This window comes from Pteropus alecto, unplaced genomic scaffold, assembly GCF_000325575.1.
Source record: "Pteropus alecto unplaced genomic scaffold, ASM32557v1 scaffold155, whole genome shotgun sequence".
Taxonomy (NCBI): domain Eukaryota; kingdom Metazoa; phylum Chordata; class Mammalia; order Chiroptera; family Pteropodidae; genus Pteropus; species Pteropus alecto.
Window position 1 is genome coordinate 13,745,458 of NW_006438113.1, and position 20,655 is coordinate 13,766,112.

Here is a 20,655-nt window from a genome sequence, read left to right on the forward strand (position 1 = left end):
GGAAAGGAAAGGAAAGGAAAGGAAAGGAAAGGAAAGGAAAGGAAAGGAAAGGAAAGGAAAGAAAGAAAGGAGAAAGGAAAGGAAAGGAAAGGAAGGAAGGAAGGAAGGAAGAAAGAAAGAAAGAAAGAAAGAAAAAAGAAACCTAGGAGGTTGTTTTAAAGCTTCATTCATCTTTCTCAAAGTCCCTCCTCTCCATACTGGAGCCAGTAGATTTTTCCATCAGATTCCTGGGTTCTACCCCAGAACCAGTGAGTCAGACTGCCCGGGAGGGATACAGCCAGGAGCCTGAATTTTAAACATGCATTCCCCAAGCTTTTAGGCCTGCTGCTAAAAGACTGGCTACCATCTTGCTCCTCTGAGTGGTCCCTGAACCAGCATCATCAGCTTCACCTGGGAACTCATTAGAAATGCAGTCTCAGGCCCCATTCAAAGCTTGTCAATAAGACCCCTAGAGTGACCCCCACTTCGTAAAGCACTGCTCTATCACACTTGGTTCAATCGCAATCAACTTTCAGGTCCTTCCAGACCTCTCCAACCTCCTAAACGATCCTCCTAAAAAACTTTCAGTCCAGGAACAAGCTTTTCATTTCACAATAAGGGACAGGCTCAAAGTATCAAGGTCTTCCTGACAGAAGGTCGGGGGGCGGGGGAGAAGGTTTCCACGGGTGAATCAAGGCAGACCTTTCACCAGTAACGTTGCTTGGTGAGCAACAGGGACCAAGAGGCACAACAGGATGGAGCATTTAAAGAAGAGATTGTTCTTGAGGGAAAAGCAGGAAGGGAGTAGGGACCTGGGACAGAAACTGGGTCCAGCCCTGCCATACCTGGGGGTTTTCATGCTATGTGGCTGCAGGGGACTCAGCTTCTGGGTAGACAGTTTGGGGAGGTTGCTTTTTTCCCAGTAGATTTCCCAAAGGATTTAACCCTGGTGCCTGGGGTTTTGTTAACCTTGGGCAAAGTCAGAGACTCTGATGTTCATGGCTAAAACGACTCCTTTAATGAACTTATTTACATAAATTTTTACTTTTATATTTTTTATAGAAAAGCATCCTTGAAGTTGTGAAGTATAAAAGAACAAGAACAACAACAAAAAACTAAATAAAAGAACAAGAACAACAACAAAAAACTAAATAGAAAGTTACTCAAATATATAAAGTACACAAAGAGCAAAAATCTCATCTCTTAATAAAAAAATAATTTTAACAATCAATATGGGAAACTATTTCCTACATACCTACTACAGACAGAGAACCACTTCTGTAAAGGAGAGCAAAATTGGAACATTATTGGCTTCATGGAACCAACTGAAGATGCTTTTGATGCTCAGGTCAATTTTACTTATGGACAGAGTCCTGGTTTTATACACCAGGAGAATCGATGTTTAAAGAGGACTTTGATGTGAAGTGCAGACACCCTTTTACAAAATAGTAAAGCCCCATCCTTCCTGTAGTTTCTCTTCTTCTGGTACCTAGATTTTTACATACTGCATTTGCCTAAAGTAAGACACACCTTTTTCAGGGCTGGTCTGGAAAAGCCACTTTATTGTGGGTTCTCTTCCTCCTGTGTTGATCATCTGTCCTTATGCCCTCTCTCTCCCCAAAGCTTGCAGAAATTGATTTTAGCCAAGCAGGCAAGCTGAAATCCCGTTACCACCGACAGTAGCCTTGAGACAGCACCCCTCCCGGCCGGTGTGAGAGAAGCTGAGGGGAGGGTGGGATATGGGAGCGGGTTACCTGCTCTGTGTGTTCATATTACCTGCTAGGTACTCGATGACTGCTGCCATGTATACGGGAGCACCCACGCTGATCCGGTACTTGAATGTCCCTTTCTTCAGGTAACGCATCAGTCTCCCCACTGGGAAGATGACACCAGCCCTGGCTGAACGGGACAGCTTAGACATTTTCTTCTTCCCGCTCCGGCCCGACATCTTGCCTCAGTTTCCCTCTCAGCTTGCTTACACAGTGACCTCCCAACACTACACAATGCTGAAAAGGAAAGAAGGCAGGTTGAGAAACAATGGCTGGCAAACATTTTAGGAACAGTGGTGTGGCCCCAGAGCACCATGTGACACGCCTGATAGCCCCATGGAGGCAGCTGAGACCTGGTTGCCACCGCAGGGAACAGCAGGCAGGGAGCTGGGCATGGAGTCTTTGCAGGCCAACCGGCAGGCCCACCCACAAAATGTCCTCACCCCATCAAGCCAGCCCAACCTCAACAGCAGAAACCAAATAAATTGTCACTAGAGGGAGAAGTCATGTTCTGTAGTCAGCTGAATAATGGCTTCCAAAATGTCCACTTCATTATCCCCAGAGCCATTTGTGAATGTGTTTCCTTATATGGCAAAGGGGACTCTGCAGATGTGATTAAGTTCAGGATCCTAAGATGGGGAGATTATCCAGGATTATCAGAGTGGGCCTAATGTAATTGCAAAGGTCCTTTTGAGAGGGAGGCAGGAGATGAGAGTGAGTAAGTGACATGACTGAAGGAAATGAATTCTCCCCTCAGAGCCTCCAGAAGGAACTAGTCCTGCTGACACTTTCATTTCAGCCCAGTGAAGCTGATTTTGGACTTCTGACCTCCAGACTGTAAGACAGAATAAATTGGGGGATAATTTGTTACAGCAGCAATAAGAAAACTAACACAATTCCTCTTTTCTCTGATTTGCTTCTGCCTATTTTAATCCATAGTACTTAGTTATTATGGCCACGCCTATTATAATGTTAGCTTTCCCCAACAGCTCACAACTGATGTGCTCGTCTTACGTAGAAACACTTTTCTAAATTTCCAATAATGCAGCATCCTTAAAAACAGAAACATGCCAGGAGACAATTTTATTGAATATGCTAATGCAGAGTAACCAAACATATCCAATCAAAAGCTAGGATGTGACCCAAGCTTCTGCTCCTTTGAATAAGGAATTCAGGTTGATTTGGGGGAGAAACTTCAGAATCAACCCAAAGAGGTGACATCAGTACAATGCACTGAGACACATGTATATATCATTGTTGTTTCAGGAAGCTATTTTCTGTGTGAAGATAACATAATTATATACTTCTGAAAAAGTCTCTGTAAAGGCTCTGCAAGGCTTCTGAGAATTGTAATGGAGCTTAACCTGTTGGTTGAGGGAGTATTGTGACCAAAGAATGGAATAGAATTCAGAATAAATAAAAGCAAAGTGCAAAGGGCAAACAAGCAGGAGGACCAAATAAAGGAACCAGAAAATTTCTAGGAAATGTGTTAATGAATGAAGGCTCTCTGCCCCAAAGGCAACATGATTCTCAGTGGCCATTTTGGAGATGGAAAATAAACTGAAATTGGTTCTCTCTGTTAAGGTAGCCATCTCAAATTTTGGCTAGGTCAACTTACCAACAGTCAAGATGGCAATGAAAAGGCCGAAGAAAGTGGCTAAAAATATGATGGAAGAAAGTGAGAAATGAATGCATGGCTAATATGAAAGATACAAAACTGGGATTTATTTAATCTGGAGGGGAAAACGAACATAGAGTTCAATTTTCCAAAGTATCTGATTACTCTGTTATGACTGGGTTTAATATAAACCTATGGAATTAACAACAAACCTCATTCTCAAAGCCCTCTATCTCCTTGGTGAAGGATGTGAGTTTGAAGCATTTTATAACATCTTCACATAAATTAATTTTAAATGCTTACACATATTTACTATGCTTCCATTTTATGTATCGTTTTGCCACTAACAGATGTAGATATTCATCAAAGTTAAGTACAAGTAAAGATGAGCAAATAGCCTTAGAATATTACCTCTTTCGCAGTGAGGCATAGGGATAAAACAATATCGCCATTTTTAGAACTTTGTATTTTCTGTGCTTCTGCTGTCTGAGGCTGCTAATTCTCATAAATCCACTTATAGAAGTCCTCTCTTGGGGGACGCACACAACTTCATATTAGGATTATGACCATCAATTTATAGTAAAGAAACTTAGGCTCATCATCAGTCAATGTCCTGAGTACCCGTTGTTGGTCATCACTGTCCCAGGAACAGGGGATACATAAAGCAATGTGAAATGGTCCTTATCCTCAGCGAGAGCTACATGGCACATGTTTGCGAGCTGGTTAGCGTTCAAAATAGAAGTAAGTGGCTCCTGGTTTAGTAGAAAGAGTCCAGGACAGAGAACAGGAAGCCCTGGGTGTGGCCTCACTTCTACATAACTAGCTATGTGAGCTCTGGGTGTCACTGGTGTGGGGCTCATCTGTAAAACAGGGAAGTGACTAATTGATCTTAAAGGCCTTTCTGGTCTTAAACATTCCAATTTTTTCAACTTTCAAATGGTTCTAGAAAAGAAGTTTAGTCCCTTTAAGAAATGAGTTTAAAGCGTTAACAGCCTATGCAGGTTCATAAAGAGGTATTAGTATTGGTGACTCCACTAAGCCAATTATGTGCTTTTTTCAGTTACTGGTAAGTGGAGGGAGGAGGGAGGATTAATAGATCTGGTTGCCAAGGAAACCACCTAAAAAGCCCATCACAGAGTGGACATGCCTAGTGGATATGATGCATGCTGGATGGTCACAATCTCTCTTACCAACAGAGAGAACCATGCACACAGCACAGAAGACATAGGACCCCTCATTCCCCTCTCCCAATTTCCTCAAACGAAAATAGCCAGAGAATGAGTGGGTGTGCGGAATAAAGCTACCTAGAGACTTTCCCAAAGTCAGCCAAAAGGAGTCACAAATTTCCCTAAAAATTGGAAATTAGGACCAGCAGTAGAAGAAAAACTGGTGGCTTCAGGAGATCAATGCCTAAAACACTCATGAAGATAAAATAGTCAAGTAAGGAAAACCAGGGTTAGATCAAATAGAGAAACATGCCAGCTAATTATAAAATGTAAGGATCGCCCCAAATAGCATTCTGTAACAACTTTCTTTGGCTTCCAGACTTTCCTCTAGGTTAGGGCCTTAGACAGAGCTGAAGATGGAGCTCCATTTGAAGTCTAAGTGTGACACTGACTATTACTACTGTATGTGCTTTAACAGGGCTGGAGAGCTCTTTGTATCTGGGGAGCTCATCTTTTCAAACCCTGTGCTGCGTTTAAGCATCTAGGTACCTAACTCCTGGCCTCAAGGGCTAGGACGCCCCTGTATATTGTAAGAACCAGACCTAGGGAAGCAGGGAGAAGGCTGATGGCCCTCGCATATCCCACCTACTGTAACTCACAGATGGCAGGAAGAGCTGTGCCTCCTCACCTCCTGGAACCATGTGAGAGAAGACCCTGCTTTCTAAAGGCCGCCCTTGCCCCCGAGCCTGTGCCAGACTCTGCCTGCAGTTGTAGGAATTATAACTCCTGGCTTCCCTCTTTTCCATGCCACCCTTTCCCCTGACTCTATCCATTCTTGAGAAGTCAAGAGATAAAAACTTGAAGTTTTTATCTACTTCCTGTGAATCTGAATGTGTGTAGGGCTACTCATGTAAAGAGAAAAGAACTACTGCAATGTGAAATATGTTTCCATCAGACTAACATTTAAATGTTTACATTTATTTACCTTCTGCTATAAAACAAATTTTGCTCTAATTAAGTAAAGCTTAAGGATTCTAGTACATTATGTCTGTTCACACGTTTGAAGAAATAATATGGGCTTCCAGTGGTTATAGGCACTATGTGGAGGTCACATGGCCATCCTCATGTGGCCCTATCCTCCAGGAGTCTCTAGGGTTCTTAAGAGGAATTGGGAACCGGATCAGACACAACCTAGATCTGCAACATACCTGTCCTTTCATATCTGAAGGACCAAAAATAACCAAGGTATATGCTATAGGTATAAAGGTATAAAGACCAAGGTATAAAGTCTTGTAATTACTTGCAAAGTGAATGGGAGTTTTAATCATGTTAACGGTAAGGGACAGGAAAATAAAACTCAAAACTCAGGGGAGGGGGAAGGAGGTGTTGCCTGCTCATTCCCTTTTACCTCCAGGAGCACAGCAGTTGGAAAAACAAAACTGGCTTTGTGTGTGCTGAGGAAGAGGGCATATTTGAACCCCACTGTTTTAGGACTTATTTCTATGGTCGGGTTTTAAGCCCATAAAGTTTGATTTTACAGATATCACAAGGGTAAATATTAAATTGCAGCATTGACTCAGACATAGACAATAAATTCACACCAGCCTATTCAAATAACTGCAGATTCATTGATTTTATGATACTCTTTTAAAAAAACATTAGCTTTAGAAATCAGCATGCATCTTGCAATCTTTGACATCATAGATTCAATGAAAGACAGTATTAATGGAGCACTTATTATTGAACAAGAAACTACATTAGATAGTGTGGGAAATATATGGCCATTGTCCTCAATAAAGTTTCATGACAAACCATAATAAAATTTCAAATAGAAGTTAGAGACGTGGTTCCCAAACTGTGATTCAAGGCACCCTGGGATACATCAGTGAACGTTTAAGCTTTCGAAAAAATACGATACTCAAACTCTGCTGGACCCCACAACTACCATCTCATTCCACATAGTGGTTCTACTAGTGGTTCATAGTAGTTTGCACTATCTTAATTTTGATGATTCCATATCTTTGCAAAGCAGAGGTTTTGGCTGTTGCTTTGATTAAAAGCAAGTGCTGAGTGAAAATCAATGTGGAACAGAAAATGAGTGCCAATGTCTAATCTGATCCTAAGGTTTGAGAAATTGTACAGTGCCCAACAGGTACACACATCCTATTTGTAATTCATCATGGTTATTTAAGAATGGGATAAATTTTTTTTCTAAGTCCTGTGCTAATTATTTTTCAAACATCTGTTAAATTGTTAGGACATAAGCATTTATTAAGTTGTGTGGACTTAACTACTTATTAATGTAGTGGACAGCCATTTCTTCTGGCTGAGGGGCTCCGAGAAAAAATGACTGAGACACTTAAGTTCTCTGTGACCTGAGAAAGTTTGGGAACTTCTCTGCTATGGCCTACTGTAGAGCCCACCAACAAGCTAAAATGTGTAATTATGACTTGCTCAAGGTCACCCTGAAGCAAGGAAAACAAGGAAGTTAAAGGAGTTATTTAAAATTTTGAGTTTATTTTTAAATCTAACTGATATTTGCATATAGTAAAATGAAGCAGAAAGGTAAAGAAACGCATAAAATGAAAAGCACCAGACTCCAGTTCCACTCTTTGTACCGCAATCTCACTTCTAGAGGTCATTCCACATAATAACTTTTAATTTGAGTTCTGCTGGTTACTTCTAAAATTCTGTTTATACCTCTACATCCCGATTTTCACTTTTAGACAGTCTCTATCTCTGCCTATCTAAGAAGGATGAGAACTTAATCACTCTTTTCCTCCTCTCTTTTCTAATTGTTAACAGTATATTTTCATTTTTATTTCCTTCATTGATTACCTTGAAAATGTTAAACGATACACTTCAATCTCTATTTCTGACTCCACCAACTTTAGGTATCATCTCTGGAGTCACTGTTACATAAGACGAGGATTTTCATGCCCTAATCTCTCTCTGGTCCTCTCCTCCCTACTTTCCCTCTGGATTTCTACCTCTGTCTTGGTGAATGTCCCAATTCATAACATTTATACTGGAACATAACATTACATAACATTTACATAACATTTACAATGGAAGCCATACTTTCCATTGTCCCAATTCATAACATTTATACTTTGTTCTGTAATTACGATGAGATCTTCATTTTGTCTCTAGGTTTATTCTGGAAATTAAATGCCCATAAGCAGCATTTATATGATTAAGACTTTGTAAATACTGTTCCCTTCAGAATTGAAAGGGGTGCTAGCATCACGTTTCCTTCTGTGGTCCAACACTAGGACCCTTGTGTCTTGGTATCAAGAAGTGGATTCGATTTTATTCTTTGTTCTGAAAATGTTCAAAATCATCCACATTTTACTTGGCTTCATGTCCCTCTTGTATAACTGGCCCCCTCCAAGTTACTAATTACAGTTGATTCACATTATGTGCAGTACAGTAGTTACCCCCCTATCTGCGGTTTCTCTTTCTGTGGTTCCAGTTACCCATGGACAACCTGGATCCAAAAATATTAAATAAAAAATTCCAGAAATAAACAGTTCATAGGTTTTAAATTGTGTGCCGATCTAAGTAGCGTGATCTCTCGCACCATTTCTCGCTTTCCTGCTCAAAACAGGTATCATCCCTTTGTCCAGTGTCTCCACACTGAATATGGTCCCCGCATCGCTAGTCATGCAGTAGCTGCCATCTTGCTTATCAGATCGACTGTCGCAGTATCACAGTGCTTGTGATTAAGTAACTATAATTTTAGTTGATAATGGCTCCAAAGTGCAAAAGTAGAGATGCTGGCAATTCACATATGCCAAAGAGAAGTCATAAACTGCTTCTTTCAAGTGAAAAGGTGAAAGTTCTTGACTTAAAAAAAAATAATCATACACTGAGCTTGTGAAGATCTATGGTAGAATGAATCTTCTATTAGTGAAATTGTGAAGGAAAAAATAAATTTATGCCAGTTTTGCTGTCACATCTCAAACTGCAAAAGTTATAGTTACAGTGTGTAAGTGCTTAGTGAAGACGGAAAAGGCATTAAATTTGAGGGTGGAAGACGTGATCAGAAAACATGTTATGACTGACAGCAACATGTTGCACCAGAAAGCACTGAGCCTATACGAAGAAAAGGTATTGTATATACAGGAAAAAACACAGTACAGCAGGTCCTCAGATAATCATTTTATTATAATGTTGATGAGAAAAAGAATCAATTCCTGTCTGGGACCACCATTCGTGTAGCGTTTGCATGTTCTCCCCCATCTGTGTGGGTTTTCTCTGGGGCTTCAGTTCCCTCCTGCACCTCAAAGATGTGCACGCAGGGTGAGCTAGTGTGTCTAAGTTGTCCCAGTCTGAGTGAGCTGTGGATGTGATGTGCCTTTGTGATGGAAAGGCATCCTGTCCAGGGTGGGTGCCTGCCTTGTGACCCTGAGCTGCCGGGAGAGAGGCTCCCAGGTACCCCGCAACTTTGAACTAGAATAAGCGGGTTGGAAAATCATGATCTTACCTGTTATATGAATTTTTCTTAAATGTATGTATAGCTCACATTTATTTCAATGTTTAATATTAGAAGTGTTTTGGGTCTTTACTTAGAAGTTTGGTGATATATTTGTGAACAGAATGATGCCTTAGGAAGTTAACTCTAATTTGTATCAATTAGCCTGTGGCGATATTGGTTTCATTATACATCATTTCACTTAAAGTCACAGTTTCCAAGAATCTATCAAAGATGTTAAGTGATGACTTACTGTATATATAGGATTTGGTTCTATCCATGGTCTTAGGCATCCACTGGGGATGTTGGAATATACCTCCTGTGGATAAGTGTGTGTGTGTGTGGGGGGGGTCTTATTAAGTAGCCAGGAATACAGGATTAGTGAATAGTCAACTACTTGCTCCTAGGGAAAACAGGATTAGGTTGCTATGAGCCTCTAGTCAACTTTTTTCGTCAATAAATCAATACATACCGTTGTTTTATGTATGTTTAAAGACATCTTATTTAATATGTATTATTGATTCATTTACATTGCACTCATGGCAAATAGCGCTACAACTTATACCCGAACAAGCCTTATCTAACACATGTATTTTCTCCATAAGGCACATCACAGCCTTTTTGTGCTTAGGAACACTAGACAGCACTTCAGGACTATGCTTGGGGTGGGGGTGGGAGTGCATTTTAAAGTGAAGTCACCAAGAGAAAGCACAAAAATGTGAAAAATGTGGCACTAAGTAGACCATGAAAAAGACTGGTTTATTGTGTGAGAGATGAAACAAGAAGGCAGAGTGTGGCCTTGTTTGACCTTAGCTGGAAAGGTGTGCAATGAATGGCTCAAATTTTTTGCTGCTCTGTGCATCATTTTTTTTTTTTTTTTTTTAGGCAAGGCAACCTTTGGTTGACCTCACAGATTGCAAGGACCTTGTCAGTTTACAATCCCTTATTTTTTATGCCTACAGCACCTTGTCTTCCTAGGTAGTCTTCCATCCAAGTACTAACCAGGCCTGACCCTGCTTAGCTTCCGTGATCAGACAGGGTCAGACAGGGTGGCATGGCTGTAGACTCTGTGCATATCCTTGAATGACAGCAAAAGCACCATAAGTAATGTATTGACTTGGGGGTTACAAATAAATTTTAGCAAGTAGGAAAATTTATAAATACGGAATCCACAAATAATGAGAATCAACTGTATTTTTCCTTGCTCTTGTTTACAAAAGAGAAATGTGTCTTTATTATATCCTAAATATCACTCAGCTTCTCAATCATGTAGTTCTTTGTAGGGGCCACTTCCTTCTCAGAGACATTTATCCTGAAGCCCTCCGAGCTCCAACGTGGAATGGTTGTTTTACCCTGTGGTCATCCTGGGACTGTCTTCTCGGTTCATCCCCAATCCCATGGCTTCCTCTTTCTTGGCTTTCTCGCTTGTTTTACTGGTGATACACCTCATGTAACTCTATAGAGAAGTGAACTTTGTTTTCTTACAGAAATAGAACTGTCTTCATTGAATGATCTTTGGATGATCATTTGGTGGGGTATATAATTTTTAGCATCAAAATCATTTTGCTTCAACATGTTGAAGCCACTGAGCTATTGTTTTTAGCATCAAGTGTTACAGATAAGTTTAGTGCTCTATATCCCAAGCTTTCAGATTTTCTCTTTATGTTCTAAAATGTCACAAAGATGTGTCTCTAGGTGTGGGTCCTCTCCTATTGCATTCGTCCTGTTCAGCACTTGGCCATAAACTTGTTCAATCACAAGATGTGTCTTTCATAATTCTGGGAATTTTCTGTTTTATATCTGTTTTTCCTCATCTCTATTTCTCCCACTTTTCTCTTCACTTGTCTCTTACTGGGATGCCTGTAAACCAAGTATTTGATCTTCTGGATTGCTCCTCCAAGTCTCATACCTTTCCTTCTTTTTTTTCAGTACTTTTAATATGTAATTTTGGTAATCATATTATTAATTTCCAAGAGCTCTTTCTTGTCCTTTGTTCCTTTTTCGTAGCATCCTGTTCTTTTATGAATGCACTGTATATTCAAATCTCTCTGAAACTAGTTAGGATGTGTTTACGTTATCTTCTGTTCTCTAAATTATTTTACCCAACCAGTTGTCCTATGTATATGTTTTCATCTTTCTCTTCCATGTTGGCTTTCCTTAAATATCTGGTGATCTTTGGTTATACACTGATATTTAAGAATGAAAGACAAAGTTGACCATTATATGCAAATAGAGAAGCTTTCCTCAACTATTGTTTGGTAGGCATAGTTCCTGTTTGAGAGCTCTGCGTGCTTGTGCAGGGCATGCCAATTAGCAGGCATCACTGTAGAGTGCGCCATTGGCAACTGAGAACCTCTGAATGCCAGAATGAAGGAGCTTTACTTTTTGGAGCTATATTCATCCTAGAAGTTCTACACCTAATATGTAGTTGTTCAATTTCGTTAGAAAGGACATCTGGATTGTTAGTTTGAGGAATAAATGCCAGATTGCCAGAAACTCTACTAGGAATAGAGGAGGGAGAGAGGAGGACTCATCTAGCTGTTCTGGAGACAGACCGTCACTGACTCCCCACTTCCCACTCTAGCGCAGCTCCCTTGTGCTCTAATTCTTAGCTGTGGCTTTCCCTGTGATGTTGTCCACAGTTTCATGCACTTTCAGTCTTCCAGAAATTTGCTGAAATCTCCTATCTGCTGATGACCAATACCAGCCCCTGCCCCTTTGTTATTAAGTGTTTATTTTCTTTGTATTTCTTTACCATTATTTTTGGGGGGCTCCAGAGCTAGAAAACACATGTTCAGTCCCTCATTTTGAACTGGAAACTCAAAGTGTCATTTTAATTTAACATCTTAACAAACGTCATTTGGGAATTAGCCTAGAAATGTGTATGCTGACAAAGAGAAAAATCTCAACTGTTTTATAATTGAATAATAATGTCATATTGAAAAATTTAGATCACTTTCATCACCAGGTGAGTCATTGGTAACTAATTGGTCTTGAGATAATTGAGGAATATAAAATTTTGTAGCAAGAGATTGTATAAGACTCATTAATATAATAGAATCAAATTCAGCGTGTATTTGTATGATTGTAGCACATACGGAGTTCCTATAAACAATATTTAAAATTATACTGTAATTCTGGGAGGAGAGAAAAGAAAGAAAAAATCTTAATCCTGATTGAATGAACTACTGTTGGTGGGAGCAGCAAACTTTACTTAATACACTGACTGCTTTCACAAAGATAAAATAGTCTGGTTTCCTTAGACCAATATTTTCTTTTAATTTAAATCAGTTCTTTCCCAAGCATAAAGAGCTGATGAAGAATAAACCATCTTTTTCAGGCATCACGCAACTTCCTGAAATTTTTATTGTATGTAAACCGATGAGGAGCTTAACAAACTCTAGACAATCAGCAAGGTGGTCCATTAGAAGCTGCCAGCAATCCTGATTTAAATAACTATTTTTTTTTTCTGTTGTCAAGCTTCTGCAAAGTGGCTTTTAAAAAAGAGAGAGTAGTCAGTCGAGACTGAGAGCAATCATTATAGGCCAGCCTATCACAGGTGAGGTTTGGCTGGCCTGACGATCCACCTTGACAAAGGATTTGGAATTACAAGACAGCTTATTTTAAAGTTCTCTTTGAGACTTATGGACACAGACAGTGGGTTACTGGTTACCAGAGAGAAAGGGGGAGAGGGAAGATATAGGGGTTAAAGGGGTCAAATATTTGGTGACGGAAGGAAATCTAACTTTGGGTGGTGAACACAAAATGCAATATATATATGACATACTGTCGTACACTTGAAACTTATTTAATGTTATTAATCTATGTCACCCCAATCATTTTTAATTAAAAAATAAAGTTCTCTTTGAGATTATTCTCTGTAGAAGTATACAAATCAAAATGCTTTCATATGTATACTATTTTACATCTAAAAATAAGAGGTCTTATAGCTTTTTAATGATGGAATAAATTTAAAAAGAACTTTGAAGTGTACATGAACATGAAATTCAGTGTCATCCCCTAATGGATTCGTTTACCATTTTAAAATTGTCAAAATGTATTCAACTTATTCATTTTTAGTCCCCATGCTATTTCCCTAATCTGTAGTATCATGCTTCAGAATATTTTATATTGTAAATATTTATGAAAAAACAAAGTAGACACTGCAATGAAGCATCTTTACTCTGTCAGATGGAAATTATCCTTTGAGAGAATAAAATGAAATTAAATAAAATTAGGTAGGACATAAGGGAATTCAATATAAATACATTAACTATGTATAGAAATACATTTTTAAAGGGTATGAAAAAATCTCTTAGGCTTACAACTAGTAGAATTCTAATATATTTTGGTGTGTTACCCTAAGTACTGTATTAAAATAATAATAGTTTGTTAGTATTATTTTGTAGCTGTAAAAACCATTTTCAGTAATACTAGCTAAATCACTTGCTCTATTACACTTCCATTTATGAACTCCAAGGGCAAATCATTATTGTACAAGTAATACTTTCCAAACCATTTTCTTCCAAGGCCACCTTTAAGTGAATGAGAATAGTCAATAATTTTATCATCATATCTGTTAAAGCACATTAACTATTTATAATGTAAAGAGCTCTATCAAATGCAATTTCATCAAAGTGACACGTGGATCAAATTAACCAAATTAACCATCCATGAACGTTAGAACCAAGCATGAACCCGATTTATTTAAATTATACCATTGGATTACAAATCATTCCCTTTTTAAAAAGTATTTCAAGTCATGTCCTGAAATGATCTAGCGGGAAGCTCAACTGCCAGTACATTCTTTATAATTCAGAGGCAGAGAATGTGTGCCCATCTTGGGCATTCTAAAAGGGAGCAGAATTTAAGATGGGAGCAGATATGGAGTAGATTAGGCTATCTGCTGCTACTGGAGTATACAATGACTTTTAACACACTTTATCTTTGTTGAACCTGAACTACTTTTTTAAAAGAGAAAAGTACAAGCTGTTGACATACATTGTGTTTCCTTTTTATTAGCCTTATAGAATTTTCTATTTTAAATATATTTGGCCATCTGTGGGTACTAGTTGGATGAGAAATGAACGTAGATGAATGAATAAAAATAACTAGTTCTCCTCGAGTCAGAATTACAGCAATGCATCCCAGGAGAAAATGAACCAGTTTATCTTCTTGAATCTATTTATTTATGGAAAACAAAATAAAAACAAAACCCCTCACTGGGGCCAGCCTGTTCTCTTGTCTTTTTGCTTTTTGGGAACTGACAAATAAGATTAGTGGGCAAGCTATTCTGTTTCCTCAAAATCTGAGTTTCAAGTTAGTAGTGAGGTTTATTGCTATAAACAGTGGTCCGTCTTGCTTTTCTGAGCAGGGCACTGGCTCTGTCTGAGCCAAGAGGAGCTTTTCAGGTGGAAGTGAGGGGATCCGGGAGCTCCCTTTGGGTGTGGGAGTGAGCGTACCAATACCAGAGAGCAGGTGGGCTGTAGCCCCAGAGATGTCCATGACTGCTGGGAAACTGGGGACCAGTTGTGGACTCTCAAAGCTAGCGTATTCTGTGCTCTAAGCAGAGACAGCTGCCCCAGGACCACTCTTTCTCCATCCCTCCCCCTGCCTGCTCCTCCCTACCCTGTTTTCTTTACTGTCAGTCCTCAGGAAGTGCGAAGCTGTGGCTTTAGTTGCGGTGTTCCATGCGGGTGACAGGCAGTATCGCTCCCTGGTCATCTCTGTGGGTCTCCTACAGCCCCTGGGCCCTGGCACATTGTATTAGCTGCACCAAGTAAGGGCAACCACCAGCCGCACCGTGTCATTACATCTGTGGGTGGAACCAGCTAGACCTCTAGAAGGGATCATAGTGGTAGAATGGAAGGTGTAGTGGACCAGAGGGTGTGTGAGCTGTGGCCCTTAGGCAAATCAGCTGGTTGTTCAGAACCTCTCTTTTGCTCAAATAAAACCTTTCAGGAGCTGTAATATATAAAACAGATGGAAGGAAGGGGAACTGTGTTGGTTGGAGAGGGGAGGTGCCTGGGAATCTCAATGGCTTGATACCCTCCTTTCCTGCCTTGGGCCTCTGAGGAACTCTGGACTCTGGGGAGCTCCACCTGAGAACCAGTGTACCAGTTGACCTCTGAGGACCCCTGCAACATGAAAGATGTTGCTATTCTACAAAGATGCTCAAAATGTCACTCCTTCTGACCCCTCCTCCCATCTGTTACATTCATAGAGATGGAACAACTGGGTAGAATCAAGTCACATCTTTCCTTTGAAGTCACTATTTCATCACCTATAATAACCACAGAAAAGAAAAACTGGGCCTGGAAACTCTGCTTTATTTGTTTATGGGACTGCCTCTTCACCCCAAGACAATAATCTAATTGTTCTCTACAGAACAGCTGAGGTGAAAATCCAGTTTAGTAGCAAGAGTGCAACACTTGAGTTCATTGAATTTCTGGAAGACTAATCAATTTTGAAGTTTAGCACCGTGGTGGGGAACCCAGTTAATTATCATCCGATCTAAAAGTTTATGTTGTGTGTTGTATAAGCTCTTGGAATTCTTTTTTTTTTTTTAAAATGTAGTCTATACCACTATTTAATTTTGATGGCGTTATTGAACAATGAAGGCAGCACAACAACCAAGTCATGTAATTCTGTGTCTATACTATTAGCAGTGCCAGGCCAGTAAACATAGGGCCTGGGTTTTCTAGGGTAAGTTTGATTTTATTTTGTTACATTTTGTCCTGTAGTCATGGGAACACCTCAGATTTAGGCATCTAAACTATATCATCAGGACTGCCTCTCATCCAGAGACAACCCTCAAATCTTTAGTCAGACCATGTACCCCAATTCTGGGCCAAACAATATGGTTGCTGTAGCTAATTCTTCTGATATCACAGAATCAGCTCGAGTCCATGTCCCCGTACCGAGGCTGATGGTCCCACACATATTTGCACACACATTTCTGTCAAAGCATAAGAATTCTGACTTGAATTACTCCATTCCAAGTCCAAATTGGCAATGCCAGTCAAATAAATCGGGCAAAGTATGATGGATGGTGAGATGGATAAAAGAACATTAAAGGCTTCAGAGAAACCACCAAATTTATCTCATTTAAGACACTGTGACAAGATGGTTTAAAGTATGTGGCTCAATCTGATGCTTTTATCTTTTATCTGACATAGGTAGAACAGCGATGCAAATAAGGAGTTTTAAAATAAAAGTTGGCATATACTAATATTAAAATAATCTGAGAGTCAGTGGAATGCTGGCAGCTCCTTGTTCTTATCACACAGACTTAAGGATATAGGGCTGAGAAGTGAAGTTGTTTGGGCTGGAATCCTACCTTCACCATCCATCAGTTGTGTGGTAGGTGACCTTGAGCATGTTCTTAACCTCTCTTTTCTTTTCTGTAAAATGTGTATGAAAGTATCTTATTTAATACACTTAATAAGAATTAAATAGGTTGATACATATAAAGTACTTAGAACAGTACCTGGCAGGTAGTAGGCATTTAATAAACATTGGCTATTATTTCCATTGACATTTCCACAAAAGTTTTAGAGAGTTATTTTCATGGAATGCAGGCTAACATTGTCCCTCCACTTTAAAAACACTACAGTTGACCTTTGAGCAATGCTGGGGTTAGGGGCTGCAACCTCCTGTGCAGTTGAAAATCTGCATATAACTTTTTCTCCCCCAAATTTAACTACTAATAGATTGCTGTTGATCAGACGCCTTACCTATAACATAAAGTCGATTAACACTTGTTTTATGACATATATATGTGTATATATGTATATATGTGTGTATATATATATATATATAATATGCTATATTCTTACAATAAAGTAAGTTAGAGAAAAAATTATTAAGAAAATCATAAGGAAGTGTGACTGGAGCATTTTCTCAGTCTGTTGAGATCTTGTTTCCAGGTGTGTTCCCTGTTTGGCTCAAATAAACTCAAAAAAATTCTCTACATGTTTGGACATTCTTACGTTGACAGAAAATACATTTACAGTATTTATTTTAAAAATTCCACATATAAGTAGACCTGTGCAACTTAAACCCATGTTGTTCAAGGGTCAGCTGTACTGGAAAACTAGAGTGCTTCATGTTCTGTGTACGATAACACGAGGTTTAAAATTCAGCAACATCTTTCTACTTCCCTTACTGATTTTAGGAACTGGTGTAACAGGGTGATAATAAAATTTTAACCTTGGGAAAACTCTGAGAGCCATATAACATACTGAGAACCTCCCTGAGAGGGAATACTTTGTTTTTCCCAAGGCTGGGCGCTTTTGGGGTCCTCCTCATCTAATCCTATATTTCCCAAATTCCGTCTGCCTGAGAATTTATAATCATCACAATGTTAGAATCATAGGATTTCACAAAATCATAATCTGAGATTGAGAGGGACTTGAGTGATCAATCATTTAGTTTCCCCTAATTTCAGCCACAATAAAAGGTGTGGCATGGGAGGGGCAGTGGTCATTAAACAACTTGTCAATGGCCACACAGTCTGGGTGAGACCAGATCTAGAACCAGCACCCTTACACCCACTTCTCGAACCCCAGTCTGGGACTGTTTTCCTACACTCTGTTGCAGGTTTCATCCCCCATGGCACCTAGCATAGTGTTACATACACAATCTACATTCAGTAAATATTCCTTAAGCGAGTGAATGAATAAATGAAACCAGCCTTAAATATTTCTTTCGAAAGCCGTTTGGGGTTCTTTTTGTGATATATTTTAGGAAACGAATTATCTTCTCAACACTTCTCTCTCCCTCCAATCTAATTGCCAACATACATCCCAGTGTGCATCCAGGAGAAAAAAAAAGTCCCCATCCTTTTAAAAACATCACCTTCCAATACCGTTGTTAGACTTCTCATCCTCTACTGGTTCGTTTTTTTTTTCTTCTAAATCTAATTTAAGACATTTATAGAATCATAGTGATGAAAGAAATGGTGAATTGTTCATTTAGTTCACTCCTCAATCTGAACTTTGGCAGGGCAGGCCAAGACTCAGCCTTGCAAGGGAATTTACATAATTCTGTTGAAAGAGGAGGAACTAGCTGGAGCTCTGTGCCTGCATCAGGTTTCCTTCTACCTGTCTAGTCTCCCTTCCCCTAGCACAATCCCTCCCTTTCAGCCTAGAATTCTATTCTCCTTTTAAAAATTGTTGTGACATTTTGAGTTTTATTACACATTATCAATCATTTTTAAATTGTTAATTGTATTTAATTATCCAAGCAATATATTCAAAATTTCAAATATTATAACCATGGTTATAAATGGGTATAAATAATATGACAACTCAAGAGTTCCTCCAATTCTTGTCTCTTTTAGTGGATTTCTTGTTCCACACCCTCCTTGCCCATTTATGTAAGTTTTGTTAGTTACAAATTCAATTTAATTTTATTTTCACATAAATGGTACCATACAGTATGTACGCTTCTGCGATTTGCTTTTTTCATTAATACTATGTCTTGGTGACCTTTCTGTCTCAGTATAGATAGACTTATTTCATTCTTTTTAATTGCTGCCTTATTTTCCAGAAGATAGCTATACCAGAGTTTACTTAGCCTTTCCCTGTTGATGGCCATGAGGTGTTTTCAAGTTCAGAGCTACCAAAACTCTGTAATGTCAGGGAATTACATAATCTGTGCACAATGTGTCTGTTTCTCTAGGACACATACCAAGATATGAATTGCTGGGTCACAGAAGGTGCACATTATTAATTCGAATAGTGTCAGACTGCCCTCCAAATTGGCTCTATCAATTTACACACCTGTCGGCAGTATGTGCAAGTACCTATTTTCCCACCAGCTTGCCAATATCAATCACTTTTTACCTTGTTTTAACCTGCATATATATGGTTTATCTCTTAGGCTCGGGGTTGAAAGCTCTCTGAGAGCACGTTCATGGCAACCTCATATTTGCATATATCCCCTCATTCAGAGATATTTAATAATTGGTGTTCAATAAGGGTTTGTTGAATGATCTCTAACCATAAGTTCTCTGCTAATTAATCTCTGCAAAACACACTTCAAAAGCATTTACCAAGATTGTATCTAACTTTGAGGTTATTTCTTAAGAATGAAAAACATTCTTAAGAAAGTTGGTTGAATTTTTGCACATCACTCCCCCTGACCAAGTTACAGATATCTTTCATTTAAAGTTGCCTAAGACAGGATTCCCTCCTGCTTTGCTGGCAGGAGGCAGTGAAAACAGACCTGGTTGTCTCAGACAATAGCTAGCAGGGTGTACCACCCACTGGGAAAGAGCAGACTAAAGGCGCCTCAGAATCCCTGGGAACTAGATAGAAGATAGAATGGTGAGGGAGTAAGGTCAGGATCTTTGGAACATTCTGGATCCATGGAGGTAAATTCTTTTGTAGAGTTTTGACATAGAGGAAACCATTAATAATGTCTGAAACATGGCAATAAATGGAACCAGGTGAGGAGGAACTGTGACAGGGTAGGGAAAACTCGAGTGGCGAACTGGGCATGTTTTTAAAAGAAATTTAGATACAGGAAAGAGGTTTTAAAGGTGTGAATTACACAATTCAAGAGAAACTTTTCCCCCCGAGGCGGTGCCTTTATTTATTGACATGATAATTTTAGCATTCCAAATCTTGGCACTCTGAACATTTACTTGAAAATAAGTTTTCCAAAGGGGTAAGAGATAACTTCCAGTTAAGAATGAACGCATTGAGAATTATGTGTAGCTTAGTGTGTTTCACAAAGGAACTGGTCCTAGATAAGAAACAACATAAACGAAGGCACATTTCCGCTCTTAAGAATGTTTCTATTTCTTTAACGGATTGAACTGTTTCAGTAGCAACTGTGCAGCCCTGCGAGGGTACAATTTTATTTCGACACAAACACAAATGAGAAAAGCGAGGAAACCATTTGCTATGGTGGATTGACTGCCTTTAGGGGGATGGGCTCCTGAGGTCTGGGACTCTTAGACCTGGGCCCTGTTTTGAATTCCCCTGGGTTGGCCGAGGCTGGACTGATATCTCGGTTCACCAGCGCTGCTGAAATACAGAAAGTGCCTTTTACCATAGGGCCGTGGTTCTCACTGCACCACCTCAAACACATATGGACCCGTGCTTTGGTTTCTCAACCCATTTCTTCTCTCCCCTCTTATTAGCAGTAACCGGGCCTAAGTCAAACCTGCGGCGGCCCATTTCAGAGACTGGAAACCCCTAGAGGAGGCGCATTTGGCCCTTCGTGGGCTCAATTCCCTCTTGGCCATTGTTGTGTGGAACAAAGAGGGCAGGATCGGAGGGCGCCCCCACGAGGAAAGGTGGGGAAAGACACGCACGGGCGCGATTTAGGCTGTAACTAGGGTGCTCCTCGAGAGCGGGCTGAGAGCCCCGGGAGGCAGGGCCGGTCCCCGCCCGCCGCGCCCCACACACGATTAGCACCACGACTGGCGCCCGGCGCAGCCTTAACTTGCGTCGCAACCACTTTACTTTCATTCCTCCTTTCCTTATTATTATTTTTTCCCGCGCAAAGCGGGAACCCGGGACTGCCCCAAGCGAGCCGTGCAGGGGCCGCCATTTCCCGGGGAAAGCGCGGCGCGCGTCGGCACCGGGCGCCCCGGAAAGAGAAGCGGAGGGGAGTGCCAGGCCCCAGCCTCCT

At 40.0% G+C, this 20,655-nt stretch overlaps 1 protein-coding gene across 3 annotated transcripts in view; it reads right to left on the reverse strand.

Moving 5' to 3' along the window:
- The window catches only part of LOC102893172 (core histone macro-H2A.2), a 45,780-nt gene that overhangs the window by 23,997 nt on the left and 1,128 nt on the right, over positions 1-20,655 (reverse strand). For 2 of the 3 annotated variants that reach the window (XM_025049340.1, XM_006915556.3), the window contains exon 2: positions 1,756-1,985. In XM_025049340.1, coding sequence (XP_024905108.1) covers positions 1,756-1,927 — 172 coding nt within the window. In that variant the 5' untranslated portion in view covers positions 1,928-1,985. Of the gene's footprint in view, positions 1-1,755; positions 1,986-16,348; positions 16,413-20,655 lie in introns of all 3 variants that reach the window. The other variant, XM_015592243.2, reaches the window with a different exon arrangement.